General features: G+C 41.7%; 2 protein-coding genes across 4 annotated transcripts; one reads left to right on the forward strand and one right to left on the reverse strand.

Moving 5' to 3' along the window:
• Positions 1–154: 154 nt before the first annotated feature.
• On the reverse strand, positions 155–14555 carry LOC137599877 (zinc finger protein 721-like). The gene is made up of 19 exons (XM_068321089.1): positions 14447–14555; positions 13383–13474; positions 12603–12777; positions 12040–12512; positions 11206–11392; positions 10902–10954; positions 10312–10477; positions 10141–10230; positions 9901–9975; positions 9718–9804; positions 9437–9514; positions 8834–9076; positions 7994–8765; positions 5028–5040; positions 4303–4420; positions 2885–3840; positions 2480–2729; positions 2252–2383; positions 155–1639 (listed from the first exon to the last, which is right to left on the reverse strand). Exons 2-19 carry the CDS (start codon positions 13398–13400, stop codon positions 942–944), a joined length of 4584 nt encoding a protein of 1527 aa, XP_068177190.1. The 5' UTR covers positions 13401–13474; positions 14447–14555; the 3' UTR covers positions 155–941.
• A 1113-nt stretch (positions 14556–15668) lies between these two features.
• On the forward strand, positions 15669–21931 carry LOC137600097 (bifunctional apoptosis regulator-like). 3 transcript variants are annotated; one of them, XM_068321488.1, is made up of 10 exons: positions 15669–15895; positions 16683–16698; positions 17157–17459; positions 17927–18025; positions 18159–18252; positions 19238–19410; positions 19584–19728; positions 19971–20150; positions 20326–20522; positions 21004–21931. In XM_068321488.1, the coding sequence occupies exons 3-10, from the start codon at positions 17182–17184 to the stop codon at positions 21194–21196; spliced, it is 1359 nt and encodes a 452-aa protein (XP_068177589.1). In that variant the 5' UTR covers positions 15669–15895; positions 16683–16698; positions 17157–17181; the 3' UTR covers positions 21197–21931. The 3 variants fall into 3 exon arrangements, with proteins under 3 accessions (XP_068177589.1, XP_068177588.1, XP_068177587.1); XM_068321487.1 differs by lacking the exon at positions 16683–16698 and having other exon boundaries at positions 15670–15895; XM_068321486.1 differs by lacking the exon at positions 16683–16698 and having other exon boundaries at positions 15671–15951.
• The last annotated feature ends 181 nt before the right edge of the window (positions 21932–22112 follow it).

Consider the following 22112-nt stretch of genomic DNA (forward strand, 5'->3'; position numbering starts at 1 on the left):
GGACAACATACCGCATTATTTGGCTGCATCCACATTACTTTGCGTTTGTGCCTACCAGTCTTGCCAAAACCTTTTCCTTGCAAAGTAAGATCTGCATTTACCTTCACCTTAAATCATACACTCAGTCTTTGACATTTTCATTTTTATTGTTCAGTATAACATCGTCCCATACATGTACACAGATGCAGCTCTTTGCTGTTGTATCACAGCCTCAGAGGATCATTTTATTCACAATGGTTACTTGGCCTTTAAGAGTTGTGTCTAAACCAGGTGAACCTGATCTACTTAGTGGTTGAACAGCTGCTGTACAAAAACAGATTAAAAATTTTTAAAAACAATAAGGCAAAAATACTTTTGGCAAACAAAAGACATAAAACAAACCTAATGACTATCATAATCCCACAGATTCATGAATATCTTTTTCAGTCACTCAAACTTACTGTATGAATTCCAGTTTCACCTGATTCCTAAACTCCTCATTGGCCACTGCAACACTAATGACAGAATCATTTTTATCCAGTTTCCACATACACAATTAGTTAAAATGACAAATACTGCATGGAGAAAGAGAAATCACAGGTCTTAAATAAGTACGGTATAATACCATAAGTTCTAATGTGAGTGCTATTATTTAAGGCGACTAACGGAGACTGATAAACACGAGTAAATATGAGATATGAATGAATGAATGTGATATGAATCATCTAAGCAGTTTCCAAGAATTTAGGAAGGTTGTTTGTGTAGTAAATATATTTTTAGTTGATTTATCCGACAGTGTGGTGTGTTTTGTTTTTCACTGACTTGCCTGCACCAATCTTGATGTGAATGAGTCGATTCAACGAGGTAGTCTCTTACGATTCACATTTTACTGCCTGAAAACTTGAATTATAATACTCTTACAGGTACATATCCATATATATCAGGTTTCTATAAATACATCATCAGCCATTCTTGTTTGTTATACACATATTAACTGGAGAGTTGTCATCGCTCGGCGATAAATCCTCGATCTTCACACTGAACGCCGACTCGTCCTCGGTCTGCAGCTGCTCGTGTTTGCGCCGGTGGAGCCTCAGGCTCTGGGAGCGGCTGAACCCCCTCCCACAGATGTCGCAGCCGTACGGCCTCTCGCCGGTGTGGAGCCTGAAATGGTTCTTGAGGCTTGACGATCGGGTGAAACTCTTATCGCACTCCGGACAGTCATACTTCTCCCCTAAATGGATTTTTTCGTGTTCCCTCAGACGTCCCGACTGGTTGAAGCTGCGGTCGCAGAGCGAGCAGTGGTAGGGCCTCTCCCCGGTGTGGGTGAGCCGGTGTCTGTTCATGGCCCCCGAGTGGGCGAAGCTCTTCCCACAGTCGGGACAGGAGAAGGGTTTCTCTCCCGTGTGGACCTTCTGGTGACCTTTGAGTTGACCTTTCTGGGTGAACTGCTTCCCGCACAGGTTGCACTGGTAGGGTTTCTCCCCTGAGTGAATTCTCATGTGAATCTGGAGTGCTGACATCTTGTGGCAGTCTCGTCCGCAGAGCCCGCAGCAGTAGGAGCTCTTTGTCATTTTGTCATTTTGCGGTTCTCGCACCGGTAAGGCAGCAGGAGTGGCTTTGTGACTGTTGGCAACATGATCAGGATCGTTTTCAGTGCCTGTGGAGAAATAAACGCCAAGTTTAAAATGCAGTTTAAAAGACAAATGTGATCAAATGTGAGGATAACACGATCCTCACATCCACTCATTTGTGTCAAAACATTATCTAGCAAAGGAGAAGAATGACGTAAATTCACATTTTAAATTCAATTCAATTCAAAAACTTTATTTGTACCCAATTGAAGGCATATAAAGCAGCAGTATTGGTGAAAAAGACAGGATTGGAGCAGGAACAGGAAATGCAGAATGCAAAGAGCAAAAACCAGACTCAACACACAGAACACTAACATTAACACCAAAATACACAATAAACACAAATGTACAATGTAAACAGGTTAATGCAATGAGGTAATAAATATATAAAGACCGTGGAAATTTTAGAACTATAAAGATATCCGTCAGACCCTTCATATTGTGGCAACATTATGTGTGTTAGCTATTAAAACACTTAATGATGAAGGGAATGTTCTGCTGCATTTTGTCACATTTAAAACAAACTATGAAGGAAAACTGGTGGATTAAAAACAATGTAAAAACCCCACAATAACACAAAAACAGTTGTTAAGGAAACCCGATCCAGAGGTATTCCATAAAAACAGTATTTTGCTTACTGTCGACGAGTTCCTCTTGTTCTTCCTCTTTTACTGTAATCCTAAATTCTGAGGGGCTTTCCTCTTGATGCTTTTCGTTTTCTTCTGGAGGCACACGACTCTCACTTCCACACATCTGGACAGGAGGTATTTCTAGCGATGAAAACACGAGCAAAATATACACGACTGAGAAAAATCATCAAACGCTATCACAAAGTAAAGAAGCTCTGGAATCTCATGGTTTTGTACCACATAAAGGTTCTTCACTTGGTTCCTCCTTCACTGATTCTGGACCACATAGAGGTTCTTCATTCTCTTCCTCCTTCACTGCTTCTGCACCACACAGAGGTTCTTCATTCGCTTCCTCCTTCACGACTACATTCATGGGTGGACTGGAGGAGACGTCCGTGCGTTCGGAGTCTGATTCTTCTGCTCTGTTCTCGCCCTGAGCTGCTGTGTCACCGTCTGAGGTGTGAGGCTCGTCTGCACCGGATAAACTCTGATAGTCAAACACACAAAAACAGTATCTTAACAAAAGTGGGGGCAGAAACGGTGTTATATGAACACAGGAGCTGCAAAAAACCAGAAAATTTCAAACCATTTTCCACAAAAAAACACACACGCTGCTCTAGAGATGCTGTGGGTTGTCCCTACCTCGGAGCGGATGCTGTCGATCGGTTCTTGATAAGATGAATCACCAGCTGCTGCTGCTGGAACCGGGTCCGAGGCGGCGCCAGGGGCCGGTCCGTTCTTGCTGTTCGTACACGATCTTCTGTGGTTTCTGAGGGTTCCTGCCAGCGAGAAATGTTTCCCGCAATCTTCGCAGGTGTACGGCTTTTCTCCTGTGTGAATCCGGGTGTGTCTGCGCAGCTCTCCCGGCGCCACGAACGATTTGTCGCACTGCGTGCAGCTGTAGGGTTTCTCTCCCGTGTGCGTCCGCATGTGCGTGGTCAGAGTCCACTGCTGGGCGAACGTCTTCCCGCAGTCAGAGCAGTGGTACGGCGTGATGCCGGTGTGGAGGCGCTCGTGCCTCACCAGTGTACCCGACAAGGCAAACTTTTTGTCGCAGAAAGAACATTGGTAGGGCCTCTCTCCGGTGTGAGTCCTCTGATGATCCCGGAGCTCCGCTGCAGAGTTACAGCTCTTGTCGCAATCCGAACACGGGAACTTCTTCCTCGAAAAGCCCGCGACAATCTCCGAATGCAACGCCTCCAAGTGCGTTTTAAGATGCCAGTGACGAGAGAAGCTCTTCAGGCAGATGGAGCAGTGGTACGGCCTCTCGCCGGTGTGCGTTCGCCGGTGCAACCTGAGCTCCCCCTGACTGGCAAATCTCTTCTCGCAAAAAGTGCAGGGGAACGGTTTTTCCCCAGTGTGGACCCTTTCGTGTATCATCAGCAACCCCTTTTCTGGAAATCTCTTCTCGCACATGGTGCAGGGGAAGGGCCTCTCCCCCGAGTGAGTACGTAAGTGGCGTTGGAGTTTAGAGGCATAAGGGAAGTCTTTGCCGCACACCGAGCAGCTGTGAAGAGACGGCGGCTTCTCGTTCTCGCTTTGATGGAACATCTTGGAGGGAGATACTACCGGTAGAGGACCAGGGATCGCGTTCTCTCCTGCGTGAACGGAAACACAGCGAGAAATTCAATTTAGGAAAAGAATAGAAGGTTGTAGAAATATTTTCAACACAGGTAGTTCCCAAGAACAATGAAAGAAAGAAAGAAAGAAAGAAAGAAAGAACGATGCTGAAGGTGGTTAGACGTGTAAATATTAGAGTCCCATTAGAGTCCTATCCTATATCCTGGAGGTCTGTATAATAATGCCATGTTTCCTATAATTCATATTCGTGTAGCTAGCTGTCAGTTACACATGTATGACACTAGTAAATGTAAAAAAAAAAAAGGGCAATAATCTACAGAAAATAGGAAAAGAAGTGAGTGTGTCTACTGCCTGTTAGTTTTAAAGGAAGGTTAGACAATCACTGTAAAACGAGTTGACAGGGTTAGAAACCTGGTATTAATGGTTATTAAAGGGCTTTGAGTTTGACAGCTATACTGCATTGAGATTGATTTGCTCACTGAGATCTGCAAAATCCACTTCTTCTCCATCCGAGTTAATCAGGCCTCCAATTTCTTGCTGATCACCTTCAGGGAGGATCAGAGTGGGTCCAAAGTCCTCAGGGTTTTCAGAACCCATCTCTCATATAACCTTGAAAAGTGAACTCTCGTGAGTCAGTAAACAAGTAAACAATGATTTACAAAAAGAGTCAAAACATGACCAAAAGCTTGACATTAGAGGCAGAGAGCTGACTAACAACCCTGGCTGCTCTAGGAACCATAATGACATTACAGGGACACCAAGTGAAAATTAGCATTTGATGCATTTAAAACATCAATTATTTAAAGTAGTAGACAACAACAACAACCACAAATCCATATTCACTGGTTGTATCCGGCCCCACTTGTACTGTGAAATGTAAAACATTTTCCAGCTTGGAGACAGCTGTGATTGATTAGGACAACTTAAAAACTGGGAAATCACTGTTAACAGAGACGTCAATATAAAGGTCCTCATTACACGCCTGCATAAAATGACATGAGGTATGTTAACATGTCAAAGACTGACAACCAATATGATAAAATTAGACTGAATCCATTAACACGTCTCCTACAGTATATTCAGAGTTCTTGTGAATGGGATTAGAGGCATGTCAGTTACGTGTGACACTGTTGGCTGAGCTGGCAGAGCGGGTCGTCCAACGATCGCAGGATTGGCGGTTCAATTCCTGCTCCTGCCCACTAACCTCGGAGTGTGAGCTGAGAGTGGGAGGTGTCAGATCACACTCCAAAGCGAGCACTGCCGAGGCACCCTGGAGCAAGACGCCGACCCCTTTATAAGCTGGTCGCCACTCTGCCTCCCCCTCTACTGCAGGCCTACAGGCCCCTAAAGTGTGTGTGTTAGAGCCTGTATGCACTACACATGCATGACAAAGAACTAACAGTGTGACCTAGAGTGTGCAACTAACTAATTTCCCTTTGGGGCTCAATATTATATATGAAATAAAAAATGAATTAGCTGCTCATTAGGGGCGCACCATAAATGGAGCCACCCGCCAATCCACCCCCACACTCTGCTGCATGCCTACAGGCCCCTTGTGTGTGTGTGTGTGTGTGTGTGTGTGTGTGTGTGTGTGTGTGTGTGTGTGTGTGTGTGTGTGTGTGTGTGTGTGTGTGTTAGGGGCCTGTACACACTATATATGGATGCGATCGGACTAGCAAGTGTGATCTAGTGTGCTAATAATTTCCCTATGGAGATAATGTATACAGTACATCTTATCTTCTCTCTTATAGAATAATACTGCTTCTCAGATGGTTTTAAAATACATAATGAACCACACTTGTATGTAACTCCTATTAATAAACACAAATATGTTTTCTATCTCACTGCAGTCATCTAATAAGGTTTCCTGTTGTGATTGTTTTCCCCTTCTATTCCCATTCAATCCATACTGAAATACAGAACTTATAATGTTTAGGTTCCAAACAGGGAAAAGGTATTGTATTGTAATAATTTGCCACCCTTTATAGCTGGATCATAAAGGGTGGTTGGATCAGCCCAACAACAATCCGGTGAAGACATGAACTGTCCTGCTCAAGATCACCTCAGCAGGGGGGATGCTTTGTTGTCATGGGGTGGGGGGGGGGCTTGAACCTGTCTTGGCCTGATGAAATCTATAAAATATTGATAGATGCAATATTTTTGAATAACTAACGAGATATTCAACATTATTTTTTATTATATTATTGGTGGTTTAAGGAGAAGCAACTCGTTCATCTGCAATAAGTAACCCAGTTAGCCCAGTTAGCATTAGCTTGATGGGACTCGTTTTTGCTCCATCAATTTAAGACTCCCACCGACTGTAATTTAAGGGATAACCCTAATTGACTAACCTGTTGGTATTAAGTGTCATATTATTCTTTCCTCAAACACACGCTGCTGAACACACACCAGTATCTGACCTCTGGATGAGATGAAGCCGCCGTGACGCGGCGGTGACCACCGATCCGGTCAACGACCACTTTCCCCTCTGAGCGAACTGTTATTAGCCAGCTAGCCACCGACATGGCGTTCACTAGTTTGTTGATATTAGCAATTAGCAAACGATTAGCCCCTTATGATAGTTAAGCTTTTCAACAATAACACTTCTACCAGTTAAACTAATTTCACAATGAGCCCAGAGTGAAATTAATCCCTTATTCTTCCTGTAAATGTCACATCCGTTCGGTAACACTTGCTAACCAAGCTAGCTAAGCTTTTACAAGACAATAGACATTTTGACCAACCTCCGCATAGATTTTCCCTCAGGTAAAAGTAGCTCCACAGAAGTTTATCGAAACGACGTGAGGATATTTTATCTCCCTTTCGTTTTCATGGTTAATATGTTAAAACAATGCGCAATTTGCGCAAAATAACGCTATCTAATGACTTGTTAAATCAGCGTTTAGGTCTGATAACCTTTCTAGCTTCAGCTGCTAGCTACTCAAAGCGGTGTCAGAACTTCCTGTTCGAATTTCAAAATAAAAGCCCAGTAATAGCATTAATGTCCCAGATTATTTCTGCTGTGTCTCTAAACATATAAAATAAAATAAAACAACAAAATACGCAAATAAATGTCCATTATCAATCAAACCTGTGAGTTAGGTTTCGGGTTACCATATAACAGGACTGAACACCCCCAAAACAAACAAAAAAACACTCAAAAAAATAACTGCTAAATATTAAAGAACTGATGCCTGAACTAAATTTTAAATATAATTGTGGGACTAACAGTATGAAATGTTTTCATCCACCTGGAATGGAAGCTACGTTTGTTTACCGTTGTCAAATTGGACACATTTCAAATGTAGAGAAACACCAGACATGTTTCTATAAAATTCTGTATTTTCCGTCATTAGGATTAAAAATAACAAAGGTATTGTGCATATTTTTTAACATTAAATATTAGCATTTGGCATGCATGATACAAAGGCACTGAAATTGTACAGATGAGATACAAGAGAGGAGTAAACTTAAAAACACAGGTACAAAACATGAATACAAGAAAGACAACATAGTGAGCTCTTGGCAGTCCACACGGACTTTGTAGCGCCTATTTTCAGACACATTAACAGTCTCTGTAGGTAGGGATGGGTCCCAGGAACTGGTAATAAATAAAAAAAATAAAAAGCTCAACAAAACATGACTGACGTATTAATAAGCTTCTGGAGAAACGCTGCTGTCGGCATTCATGCAACGTTTATTTAACGGCATTTTCAAAAGGGCTAGTGCGAAATCGAATCAACAGGGAGCGTAAGGGTGGTCAGGTCAACAAAGGGTCAATTTTACTAGATGTGCAATGAGTATTTTAGAAAAACAAGCATGTGCAAATTTTGCGTTTCTGAATAAAGCAGCCAAAGGTTTGCTCACATGAGCTCTGCAGCTTCTAGAGCGATCGTAAGCGAAAACTCAATTTAGTTGTGGTTCCAGGAGGTTTGAACTTTGTAAGGAGGGGATCGGAGCGCTTACCTCTATATCCCAGCAATCACACACTGAAACGAAAAATCTCTTAGCGGGTTGATAAGTATTGGTATTGATAAGCAATATCAGCCTAAACAGAACCCTAAAGCGACCCATCTCTATCTGCAGATGGCAGGAATGGAAGGAAGATTGGTGAAGAAGTGCTTTTTACTGTCAGACTTCCAAACGCAGACCAACTGCTAGATGTCCAGCCTGGTGTCCTGCTTGGGTCGGCCCAGCTGCCTGGTCGGTCCGATCCGTCTCCCGGCGTGCGTGCGTTGATGTTGCCGCAGACCCTGGCGGTAAATGAAGCTCTTCCCACACTGCCCACACTCGTAGGGTCTCTCCCCGGTGTGGAGCCTGTGGTGCACCTTCAGCTCCTCGGCTCTGGAGTAGCCTTTGCCGCAGACGCTGCAGATGAAGGGTCTGTCTTTAATGTGGGTCTGGTAATGCGCCGTCAGGTACGAGTTAATCCGAAAAGTCTTTCCGCAGATGGAGCAAGCAAACGGCCTCTCCCCAGAGTGTTGCATCTCGTGCAGCTTGAGCGACGAGGCCGTGTGGAAACTTCTGCCGCACTGGGAGCAGAGGAACGGCTTCTCGCCGGTGTGGATGCGCTGGTGGATCTGGATGTAGCTCTCGTTGATGAACCTCTTGCCACAGTCGGGACACGAGTAGGGCTTCTCCTTGACGTGGGTTTTCATGTGCTCCTCCAGCTTCTCCTTATCGTCGAACTGAACGCCGCAGCGGCGGCAGAATAAAAGCTGCGAGGCGCCGTGCTGGACGGCGTCTGGCTCGTCGGACGTTTCCGTGTGTGTCGTGATGTGGTGTGCTTGTAAAGAGGAGTGGCTGTCACATTTTTTGCCGCATTCCATGCAGTGGAGGGACGATCTGATCCTGGACTCCCCCGGCAGAGACTTCAAGTATTCAGAGAGTTCTGATTCTTTAGGGTTCACTTCATCGTCAAAATCCACGGCACCCTTACGACCTGCATGAGAAAAATCACCTTTAGCTTTTTATGTAAAACAGTACGAACTTCCTTTCCACCACGCTCACCGTAGTGGACTTTGTAGTGCGTTTTGAGGTTCCCCTTCTGGTTGAACCCGCGCCCACAGATGGAGCAGCAGTAGGGTTTCTCTCCGGTGTGGATCAACTCGTGCCGCTCCAGTTTGTAGGCATGAGGGAACTCTTTGCCGCACACGGAGCAGTGGTACTGGATCTTTTCTTTGGGCTTTTTCAGGAGCTCAGGAGGGATTTCAATGGGAACGCAAACCATTTTTCTGCCGGGGCGCTTCTTCCCTGAAAAACCAAGGTATAAAATGAAGGAGTTCATTTCACAAAATGAGCTTAAATATCTATTAGAATGCTTGAATTTGTTTGTAGCTGTAATTCTTGTCAACTAATTTTTTTTAACACTGGTTTTGTCACTTTATTTTGTTGAGTAAAGATGCAGACGGGTCCGTTTATATTCAGAACAGCTGCCAAACTTCAATGAGACAAGAAAAATATTTGCATCAGTTTAGACAGAGCTGCAGTTTCTAACGTCACCACCAGCAAGACAGAAAAATATATTTCTAAAGTTGATACACACTGGATTTCACGTTTATTATTATATCTAGATAAATAAAAAAAGTTTTTGATTATTTGACATGGCCTTACCAGCAGAAGCTCCTGTGTGTTCTTCATCTTCCTCAGCAGAAGGTTTGATGTCTTTTCTCCTCCTGTAAGGTCGCTTTGCTGGTTACAGATAAAAAGAAGGGTGTTGTTTTCTAAATCCTGAAACTGATGATTTGAATATTAACAGAGTATTTACAAAAAAAGTGTAAGGAAAGACAGTTGACCAACAAAATAGCTGAAATGTCTGTGCTTTCCTTAAAACTGAATCTTTTTTCTATGGTAGTGATACGAAATAAAGAGATTACAAAGTTTTCTTGCCTTACCGGCCACACGGTGGACAGTTTTTGAGTTGAATTCTTCTGATTCCACGATGGGAGGGACGTTTCTCTTTCGTCGGGTGCGTCTTAGCACTGAAAGATAAAGCAGTCTGTCATGAACAAAACAACACGTGCTTAATAATTAGCATCACAAAAGTGTAGGTGGTACAAATCAAGAGGAGCACTCACTTCCTGACTCGGCCTCAGTGTTTTCACTGGACGGTCGTGGAGCTTCGGAAATCTTTCTTCTGCCTCTTCTTTTTACTTTGTGACAAAGTAAAACCATAAACAGAGAAATAATATTAATACACTGATGTTGAATGCTGAATGCAAAATTAAAAATAGAACTTGTACCACTTTCCTTGTTTGAAACACTCCCACTTAACACTTCCAGGCTGATGCTAATAAAGTTGTATTTCCATCACTCACCAGGATTTGCAAGAACTTTCTCTGTGTCTGAAACGTCTGATGATAACACGGTTATTTCTGTAGCCCTCTTCTTTCTTCTCTGTCTCCTTCCTGGAAACGATACATGTAAGACGATAACATCAGAGTGAAAACCACCTTCCATAACCTGTGAAATTTTCATCTCGTTCTTACCACGATTTAAGGATGAAACGGCTTTCGTTTTTACGGCTCTCTCTTGTTTCTCTTCTTTTTCCCTTTCTTCATCTCCCCCCACAGACACAACTTCCATGATGAGGGTTGGACTGCTGCTGCCTTGCTGGTTCTGACCTTGTAGCTGAGACTCAGAGGAGATGCCACCCTGTGGTCAGAATCATCTCAGAACAATCACACACACGACCCCATAATATTCCATCACAGCAGAGGTAAATGTTTTGTCCTGGTGATAGTTATACCATATAATAGAAACTATACAATAGCAGTTTGTCTTAAAAACAAAGATAGACTTCCTGTTGCAGACAACTTGTATCGTCCATTTGTAGTCCTGCCGGTTTATCAGACTCTGATTACTTAACTCCGGCTCCCCGTCTTTTGTTGTTGAAATGTAAAGAAAAGACAAAACCGGAGAGGCAGGAATCTGAGGGAGTATCTCCAGACTCAGTCGTTGTTTAGGAGAATTTCAGTACAAAGCATTCATTTCAGTAGCCTCAGGGTCTGGCTCAACTGTTCTTATCTACATGTTAACATCTTTAAAAAACCTATAAAAGTGTCTTAAAATAAATTACCTTGCTGGACTGAGGACTTTCTGTGCAATCAGAGCCTTGATCAGGACTGTCTCCTGTAAAAAACAGGATGTTAGCTCAGGTTCAAAGACACCTGGCATCCCTGACAACGGCAACCCAAAATCCTCAACGATATTTTGAAACTGTTGCTCACACAGGTTGTATTTTAGGAATGCTCTGTGTTACGACCACCAGCGGCGTTAACATGAACAAAATAACAGCAAAACCAAATAAACAGTGCTCAGCACAAATCATCTTAGTTTAAAGTCAAGTAAATCATGTTGCTGATGCACCGTGAGCAACTTACTGGCTTCCCATTCAACCACCTCTCCATCAGAGTTGATTAAACCACCGATCACTTCCTCCTGCTCCTCCTCTGGTTCCTCCTCTTCCCCTGCCTGAAGTCTGACGGTCAGACGGAGCGTCTGGTTCTCTACGTGTGTCGATGTCATCTGGACTCCATGTGACTCCAGCACCTTGTGTTCAGGAGAACCCTGAAGACAGAATAGCATGTGTTCATTTATTTACCCACAAAAGACATCTGAGAAGTAGTGACATCAAATTGGAACAATCTCACATTTTATAAAAGGTACCGCATAATTCTCAGATGTGTCACCCAAATTCTGTTAAAGCCAAACTTTGGGAGTTGTGAAAATTTTTCACATGAACCTAAATGTCTTATTTTTAAGTGTAGCCCTTTCATTGTTTACCACATAAAACAAGTAACACATAGAAGAGTTACTATTATAATTACTATTGTGTAAAGTTAAATAAGGACAAGTCTGGTTCCAGTAGAAGTTAATTTCTAAAACACAGATTAATTTGAATGTGAGCATCTTCAAATACTTCTTGATTCACACTTAACAGTACAGAGAAAATACACTAAAAGGTTTTCATCATTCTCATTGCTTTTCTTTATTACATTCTTAATCTTGAGTAATATTTTTCAGGAAAAGACTAGAACAAAACCAGCAACAGCAGTAAATCTGTGAAGTGCTCAAAAAAAACCCCCCATCCATTTAAATGGATGAGCTTGTCACAGCTGATAGTGTGATCAGTTAAGGGTTAAAGGACAATAACCAAACTGGCTAACAGTGTTTGTTTGTCTGCTTTACTTGTGTGAATTGTTTTTTTTACATACTGTTTGGAGCGGCGCTGATCCTTTGGTCCGGTGCAGTTCTGCCTCTGTCGGCAGCGATGTGCTTTGTTTTGCATCCAGCCTCTGTTCTTTACCCGGACACTCGTCCGCCGCATTCGTTCTCTGATTTGGTTTCACGTTACTTTGGTGACTCGGGGCTTTCTCATGTACCGCATTGTTGCAATTATGCACAGTCACATTTCCTGGTGTTTTTCCACAAATACAGGAAACCTTTGGTTTTTCATCAGAGTCCGTGAGCATCTCTTTCTGCCTCTCCTCTCTGGCAGAGGAGCTCTGCCCACAGACAGCAGGGCCACAAGACTCCTCTGAGCATTTTTCCACTAAATATATTCTCTTGTGTCCCTTAATTCTGTATGAAAAAGTGCTGTCTTTCTCCAATTCTTTGAGGTGGGGATGAGTAGGATGGGTGGAAGTATCCTTTTTCTCTGCCTCTGAGCTGAAGCTCTCATCTGCATCTAAAAAAAAAGCAAAACAAACACATGAAGCATCAAGAATGTAAACGGCATCTAGTGAAGGATCGTTCATATCTGAGAGTTTTCACTCACGATTTTCACTCACAGTCCAGCCCTCCTCTTCCTCTTTTATGATTACTTTAATCTCTGGTATTTCACAGTTGTACTCAGGGCTGGCTGCTGCTTTTTTTGAATGGTGATCTGGTGAATTCTGACTATCATAGTTTTCATTTAAACTCAGTGACAATGGATCTTGGAGGTCAGGATCCTGTAAAGAAATAAACACAGTTACAACAATTTTCTATTACAAACATCTCCGATGAATCGAGTAACAAAAGCTGGAAACTTTAAGTAATGTTTGAGCTGCAATTAAAGGAAAAAAGTTTCTCCACAATCATACATGCGTCTATTGAAACAATTCCGAAAACTTACTTACAAAAATCTGCCTGTGCAGAAAATTTCACCAAAACGACTCCTGACGGTTTAATATTTTGACACTTTTGGCTTAAAAAATTTACCATTAGACAGATAATGACACGCTTATGAGAGAAACATGACAAAAGTCCCATTGTTACAGCATGGGTACATGAATGCACTGATTCAAAAAGGCTACCAGCACAGGCAGTCCTGCTTTAGCCTCACATGAATATCACACACAGCTGAAATAAAGCAAAAGAAGGTAGTGAACTCCAGATCACTGTCACCAGGTGGATTTATAAGGTAGCCATAAATTGATTCATGGGGTATTAAGTTTAGAAAATGGAGAAATAACACCTTTATATTACATGCTATTAGTAAATCAAAGAATGCTAAAAAAAAAACAACCCCCAGAACAAACCAAAAGTGAAAATGAGCAGGTCATACTACTCTTACCATCATAGATGTTAACATTCTTCAGTTTCTTCCTTCTTTTGCCCAAAAAGCAGTCTCATAGGAAAAGTATTTTCCTCCACTAGTGCTATCAACTGTTCAGGAAAATCATTATGCACACAAAAGCGAAGCTTATAGTAGAAAATATTACATTTAGCACAATCTACAAGAGCCTAAATGTTCCCATTATAATAAAATATATAAAAATTTGTGTAGACTTTCTACAATCCTTTTGAATGACTTTTTGCACCTAAAAAAATTGATATTATGATACACTGTAGGTTCCATTAACATGCCAAACTGTTCAGTTTAAGTAAGAAATGTATTAAACAAACTGGGTTATTATGATCAGAAAGTAAATGTTTTGAGTGTACATGACTAACTAAGCAATTATTAAATACAGCTTACTGTCAGGTTAATGGATAATCAGTCAATGATTAGTTTCAGTAAGTCAACATTTGCTCTGCTCGTTTAGTAAATGGATTAACATCCAGCATAATGCTCAAACTCACATTTAGAACGCAGTGACAGTCTTCATCACATATCTGACATGGTGACACACGACTGACAACAACCATTAATGCCTGAAAGCAATAAATCCACAATAGCCTGTTTTCCTTAAAAGAAAAAAAGACTAAACTTCTTTTGCTAAACTAGCTGCAATTTCCTGACATCAAGCCCTGATTGTCCGAAATGAATTACTGACACCCCATGAAAGAGACCCAAGTATCACCAGACCGGAAACAACCATCTAACTGAACAACTACATAAATAAATGCATCACTAGTTCAACAACAAAACGTCATAAGCTAACAAACTAGCCCTCAAGCTATTCTGATTATATTACTAATAAATGTTAAACGTTTAAGCAAAAGGGCGTTAATATTCAGACAAATATCCGTCGTTTCGACCCACATCTTTTTTATTTTCCTGCTTACCAGGTTAGCAGGAATGAAGTCCAAATGTTAGCCTGTTCACTACAGCAGTTTAGCTAGAGCCAAAATCACAGCAAATGACAGCGAGGTGGACGATATGAGCGCAAACAGCAGCTAAACTGTCTACATTACCTCAAACATAGTGCTCCGGGTTGGGAGGATGTCATATGAAAAGCAGACTGATGATAAATGAGGTTAACGCAGCGTTATTATGGACGGCGGCAGCTGTCAGGAACAGTCTGCTAGCTTATTGCGCCACCACTTCTTCCTCTTTCATTCTTTTTTTCTCCAAGTAGCGGAGCGCCTTACAGTCAGACATAGCGGGAGCTGTGGGCGCCTACCGCCACCTGCTGGACAATATAAGACACTGCACGTAGATAAATCCAAACATTCAAGCCACGTTTCATTCATTTCATGCAAGTGTTTTCATCTTTCCTTTTTTTCCAGTTCACTTAGAGAATATCAAACTTTAAAAATTACTTAAATTTACCGCCATTTGAGTCTGACACCTACACCAGAAAAAAAATCTAGTTAGAAGCACAGTAATCTCATTTCATTTCATCTTTGATTCATAAAAGAGGTGTATTTTCCATCTAAATGTGTTACAACTCTTCAGGTTTGTTAGATTCTATTCCTCAAAATTTAAAATATGCTGATTTTTCACAATTTTCCACTGGGAGAATCAAGCACAGATCTCACAGAGTATTGGATTCAAGACCCCTGTGGACCAAATTATTTGAATTGTGAACTGGCAGTGGGAGTGTTAGTTCACCTCCTGAGCACTGCCGACGTGCCCTTCAGCAAGGCACCATCCCCTTGCAAGTTTCTCATGATGTGCCCCATGTGAGAGCTGCCCGGGGATTATTTATTTATTCATTTATTCATTTATTTACAATATTCATCTCATGAATATTTCACAGGAATATTACCTTTACAACATGGGTACAATGATTTCTGATCTGTTTGATAGAACACCTTGGCCACCTTGTGTAACATCACCGCTTATTATTTACAAATAAAATCTTTTCCAGTTTATTATGGACGAAAGTGTTGGAATAGGAAATACGTTGTTTGTGAATATTTAAATTATTCTGGCTTCTTTTGATTATTCTTAAATAGTACATGTATAAACCAACAAGCATATTCTCTGTTTTTATTCTCCCCTAGTGGGTTGGGATGTTTCATTAGCTCTAACGTCAGTGAGTTAATGTGTCACCGCTTTATTAGCAGTGCGGCCGGGAATACCTCCACAATCTGGGTCACAACCGAACTTTGACCTCGAGCAGCTTCCTCCAGCTGCACCACTTCAGACAGCTGAGCTGGCGACCAATGACAACACCCGCGTGACACTTTGACGCGCGCGTGCGAGTAGGCGTGGAGCTGGAGCTGTCCCCTCTCCCTTCCGCGCAGCAGCAGCAGCAGCAGCAGCAGCCATGGCGACAATTACTCCAGCAGAAATATGTATCCGCTCCGTTAGCTGACTGAGTGTTGGTTTTGGACGTAACTTCTCGAACCGGTTCGTTATGTCATCCTCCGGCTTTTCGCCCGTCAGAAGCCGAACCTGAGGCGCGTTAGCAGCGAGTGAGTCCCTCCAATGACGCCGTCTACCTGCAGCTGTGTGACTAATTTAGCTTAAGGTAACGTTACTTCAGTATGTTAGCTAGCTAGCTAGCTTGCTAACTAGCATAACAATCCTGTAGCTAACGATATTACCTCATTGCAGTTGGAACGTTAAAGTGTTGTTTTTGCCTTTTAGCGGAGTCGTAAGTGAAGTAGCTGTCCTAGCTAACCGGTTATTGGTGAGTTGGTTAAAATAGCTAAAACAGTCACGTCATAAGTTATTATTTACCTGGCTAAAATATCATCGCGTATTTCTTTCCGTTTCACTTTCATTGTGTTTAGCTGGAAAGCTCATGTGAATTTAATAGCTGTAGTTACTCGACTTAGTTGTTTCTCACTCCAGTTGTTTGAATGTACGGTACTCGGTGCAAATTTTAAGATTATCAAGTGTTAATTCAACAGTTTAATGTGTTCCATACAAAAGAAAAACTGTAATCCCCACTGGGAATTTCCGTTTTACAGAAAATTAGTTTTCACATCATCAACTCAAGAGATTAATGTGGATGTTTTGGTTATTGGTTATGTCAGGATCCCTGATCATAACCGCTTGGAATTTCCCAACTTTTTAATTTGTCTTGAGCACCACATCAGTTAGCCCTTGGAATTTCCATGTGTTCACGAAAGTGAGTCATTGACACACCGTCACTAGCATTGAAAAGCAAAACCCAACTGAGGATTGATTATAACAAAGCGAAGTGGTCAAACGTGAATAGCAAACAATGGACTAACTGTGCGACTCAACTTCCAGTTGAGTCTTTTTACAGGTATGTGACCAAGGTTAGGGGTGCAAAGATAGCAGTTGCACAATACAGAACACATACATTATCTGTGGAATGAATTATTTTAAGACAAAACTATGTTATTTAACAAATAAAGATTGGATTGGATTGGATTTAACACTGATTTCTATTTATAAATGCATTTATTTCTATATCTTTGATGCTCCACACGTCAGTTTGAGACTTTTCCAAGCATTTAAATCTTTAAACAAGCAGAGCATGGTGTGATTTTGAGTATTTTAATATTCTATCCTTACAGAATTTAGTCCCAAGTTTTGAAATAAATCACTGCATTAATTCTTTTGAAGCATGTAGAGGAGATCTGCACTGGATTGGATTGATTCAACAAATCTTTGTTTGGATAAGCAGATATTTGTGATTACCTGTCATCAGTCCAAATGGTAAATACTTTGGCCATTAACCTTGATCTTCCTCTTTTTCAGACTTATATACAGTAGGTTGCACCAGATGGAGAGGGAATCATCAGAGGATGCTCTGGGAGCATCAGCGGACAACCCTACCCACATAGAAGCCCTTGAGTTGAAGCCGTCCACCACCAACATCTCAGAACATGAATTCTCCTGTCACTGTTGCTATGATATCCTGGTGAACCCCACCACTCTCACCTGTGGCCACAACTTTTGCCGCCATTGTCTGGCCCTGTGGTGGGAATCCTCTCACAAGAATGAGTGTCCAGAGTGCCGGGAAAAATGGGAAGGGTTTCCCAAAATCAACATACTTCTGAGGTAGGATTTTTATTGCCAGACCATAGTAAAAAATGAATGTTTTTTTCACCCCAGTATTTATATTTCACATTCCCTGTGAGGTCAGGTGTGCCCATTTCGAAGACACATTATTTGTATCAGCCACATAGACGACATTAAAAACCATCAGGCAGCCCTGTTTTATGACAAACCATCTTTCCATTGGTGAAATACTTTTTTAAAGACTATTGTGCCATAAAATTTGGACCTAAGAGGTGAATTCTTTGGAACCATGGTCAGAATTTCCAGACTCAGTGGCTGTGGAGGAACTTAATTCATTCCATGTGCAAACTAATCAGTTAATTCAAATCATGTTGAGTCCTGTTAGATGATGCTTTAGGAAACTCAAATATAACCAGCGTATCTTCACTGCTTTTGTTCCTTCTGTTGTTGTGCTTGTTGCTTTCCGTCACTGATTGGATTTATTAACACAAAGCTCTTGCATTTAGGGATGCAATGGACAAACTGTTCAGTGACGTCATTCAGCGGAGGCTCACAGAGATCCAAGCTAACCCCAAAATTTCTCGGAGCTTGCTAGCCTTCCAGAGGTAATGCAGTACAAGTGGATTTAGCGTGCATCTTTTGTCACAGCATCATCTCAGCTGTTGTGCATTCACTTGTATTTGAAATCCTTTGTGATATTAAAAAAGAGGCATCTATCAAATGTCTTCCATTTTTTAGATATGGTGATAACTTGGGTAGATCCAGAACAACCCAGAATAAAGGAACAGGCTTCTTCTTTTCTGGAGTCCTAACTGCACTCACGTTTGTGACTGTAAGTATTTAACAGCAGGGGGAAAAAAACACCCAACATGGCACTAAATGAAGAGGTCAGTTGTTCTTGTCATGTCAAAAGACCATGTTTATTTTGTCCATGTGGCATCTGGGACAAACGTCTGTGTGTTTTTACACGTGGCAGTGAATGTTGGCATGTTTGTAGGAATCGATTATGACTGCTTTTGACCAGAGTTCAGCAAATTGCATCACTAATGTGGGTTTCACAAGGCTATCATCGTTTTCTGTGGTTCACACGAATCATACAAGAAAACATTCCCTGCAAATGTGAATGTTTTTGGAACTGAGTGAGTAAAGAAGGATGTTTCAGAACTGATCAAGTCCAGGATGAAATACATTTAATATTTAATGAGTTCAAATTTAATACTTAAATTCCCTTGCTAGTAAAATCTTCTAAACCTTTTTCTTCCGACTTCAGTTAAGTATTTGTCACCTTTTGACTTCCAAAACTAAAAATATATGTTTCTCCTCTACAGACTTGTAGAGTTTGCTTTAAAATCAAACCATAAGGAATTTAGCACAAGTATATTTCGTGTGAGGAGAAAATATTATTTTTTTCCTAAAATGGAGCAACTGTGAAGGGAAACCTGTCAACCCACACGTGGGGTCGCACAACAGCCGCTTGGACGTCTGTCATCACGCTGGCTCTGTACCTGATAAAATATGAATACCCCTAAATGTATGAGAGTGAATAACTTATTAACTGTTTCTATAAATGTGCAAAAAAAATTTCTTTACATCAGTCGTAGTTTTATGCAATTAGACAAATATAAGGCAGGATTTATTTTATTCAGACTCTGATGTGTCCAGGTTTAAGACATAGTGACCTCTACTGTTAATGATTGATTAATGCAGCCAGCAATATCCTTTTTAAACTAAATATTCATTTACCTCCTCATAGATAAAGTTCCCCAGTGTGCCATCGCCAGTGTGAGCTCAAAAGAGTTCTGCTTGCCCTTTTCCAGGTGGTGGTGCTGGTGTATCACTGGAGCAGTGGTGCGGCTGACCATCGTGACCCGCTGATCAGTAAACCTGTGGCTCGCTGGACGCCGGAGGAAGTCGTGTCTTGGCTGGATCAGCTGGGCGCGTGGGCTCAGCTTTACAGAGTGCCCTTCCAGCAGGAGAACGTCAATGGAAGGTAGATGGATCACATTGATTATGTCAATGAAATCCAGGCACGTTATTGTTTTAATTCTTTAATTGAAACTGATTTGAGTAATATATTTGAACTGTGAAGCTTTCCTCGTTGCATAAATCATCAAAGTGTGTTAAAGCTCACACACATGCCACGTGGTTGTGTCTTTGCTTCAGGCTGCTGCTTATGCTGGGGGACGAGGAGTTATCGAATCCTCCTTACAGCATCAAAAATCAGGCTCACCGCCGGGCCGTCCTGGCTGAACTGGATAGACTAAAAACTCTGGGGGTCAAACCTCCACAGAACCTCTGGGAATACAAGGTAAAGAGCCCGCTCTGCCCCAGACATCAGATTATACCATCAACACACTGATAATCAGCTGACTGTATGTCTGAGTCATCGTTCTAAATACTCTAAGGATATGACATGTTCTTTCTGGGTTGCATTTAATCCACCATGATTGAGATTTTATGAACTGAGTGTCCTGTTTGTTTTTTCTTTCATGTATAATAACCCAACGGCTCCACTCACTCTGGATACTTATTTCTATCACTTTCTGCCAGGATGCTAATGCAGGGAAGTCTCTGTTCTTGCTGTATGCACTGAAGCGCTCCCCTCGTCTCACACTCTTCTATTTGTATTTATTTGACTACTCGGAAACCTTCCTGCCCTTCCTGCACACTTGCTGCCCGTCTGTCGCACACATCGACCCCTCAGTTGAGAACAGCTTTTTCAACACACAGGTGACCCTCCCATCCAATGCAATGTCACTAAATCTGTATCAAGATGTCCGATTGAGTCGTCGTCATCGTGTGAATGTGTGGATCGTATTTTTAGGATGACTTCTGATCATCCGCCTCATTTTAATCGTTTGCCTCAAACTTTTCATTATATTTTTTGGTGACGTTGTTTGTTCAGTTGGAGCCCAGTTGGGGACAGTGGGCTGAGTTTCTGGTCAAGTACCTCCTGCTGCCGTACCAGCTGATAGCAGAGTTTGCTTGGGACTGGCTGTCCGTCCACTACTGGACGTCTCGCTTCATTATCGTTAACACCATGCTGCTGTCGGTGCTGGAAGGCTGCACCCTCTGGAGACTCTGGACAAGAGCCACAATCAGGTAAGACACACACATTCACACAAAGCTCTGGCAGCTGAAAGGAAAGACGGATTGCAGCTGTCTAGTTCCAAGACGATTGATGCGTTGCAGCTTTTATACATCCTGTTCAAAGTTCAACTGTTGCACCTTTTATTGCACCTTGCTGTTCCGTTCTGATAGATGTCTTCAGCAGCAGAGAACAGACAGATCAATGAAAAGACAAAGTATGTCTGCATCTCCTGCTTGTGGGTCCCATTATCCAGTCTGGGACAGCAAACGATGGTGATGCTGCTCAGCAGAACCAGTCAGATTTACAAATAGAAGTTTAAAATGAAACACAACCATCCTCTCACCGAGGATGCAGAGCAGTGCTTTCCTTTTTCTAGCTTTTTTTGTAATATATGTATTTGAAAATACCCACACTCCCTGGTTGTTGCAGTTGTGTGATTGTTAATCTGTGATTTGACTGCTCACACTAACCTTGATCCTCTTCTTACGTTAGGTCTCTGCCAAACAAGATGTGGAGCCATTTGTGGAAGATGTTATCTCAGGGGTTTGTCTTCGCCCTCGTATGGCCTTTCATCCCTCAGTTTGTGTGCAACTGCCTGTTCTACTGGGCTCTCTACTTCAGTCCCATCATTAACATCGACATGGTGGTACAGCAGCTGATGCACCCAGAAACTCAGGCACCGTAACAAACTGCATGTCGCTCAGTGCCCAGTTAACGCTGTACAGAACACAACAGAAAAATGCAGTTGTCAAAGAGAGAAAGTGTCTTTGTCACAGTGAGCTCTCGCTACTCTGACTGATTTGCTGTGGGAAGGAAAGTCTCTCTCTGCTGGTTTGTTGTGGAACAAAAGAGGCATTGAAGGAGAAATGGAACTCAGAAGACGGGGAAGCACAGGAATCTTGAACGTTTTTGATAAGGAGACCTTGTTCTGCATTAAATTTTGTTACGTTCTTGAGGTTTTTAATGCAGAGCCAGTTTTGACGATATACCGAGCTGTCGGGAATTTCCCTCCAAAATATTCGAAGTGTGAAAGATTAAGGCTGGTCGTTTATGGGAATGTTGGGGTTAACTTTGATTCAAAGAAAACAGAAACATCGCATCATACACATGACACTTGGGTTTGATCTGTAATGTATGGTCTTAATTTTGTTTGCCAGAATAAACATTTTCTAACTTTTAGGTTTTTATGGAGAAATTGTATGTAGCAGATTTTTTTTCCTTCTGCTGACAAATACTGCGTTGCACACTTTTGTTGTTAACCTCTTTTTTGTGCTGTATATATTTCAATGTGATGGATGGGTAGAGCTAATCAAAGAATTATTTTTTACATAGTTTATTTGCACTTAAGAATTCTACACTGTGATTTTGTTCTGAGTTGAATAACAGTGGAAAAATAAAAACTACAATTTTTTTTACATCATGTCTTGTTCTGTGTTGTTTTATGACCTACTTACTGTCTAACGACTGCAAAGAACGATGATTAAGGATGTTAGAAGCAGAATATGAGGATGATGATGAAATTCAGAAATTATTGTGAGCTTCTGAAACTTAAAGGTTCTGGATGCTATCAGCAAAAGTACTTCACACAAGATATATTTTAA

Source organism: Antennarius striatus, chromosome 8 (assembly GCF_040054535.1).
Source record: "Antennarius striatus isolate MH-2024 chromosome 8, ASM4005453v1, whole genome shotgun sequence".
NCBI classification, from domain to species: Eukaryota; Metazoa; Chordata; class Actinopteri; order Lophiiformes; family Antennariidae; genus Antennarius; species Antennarius striatus.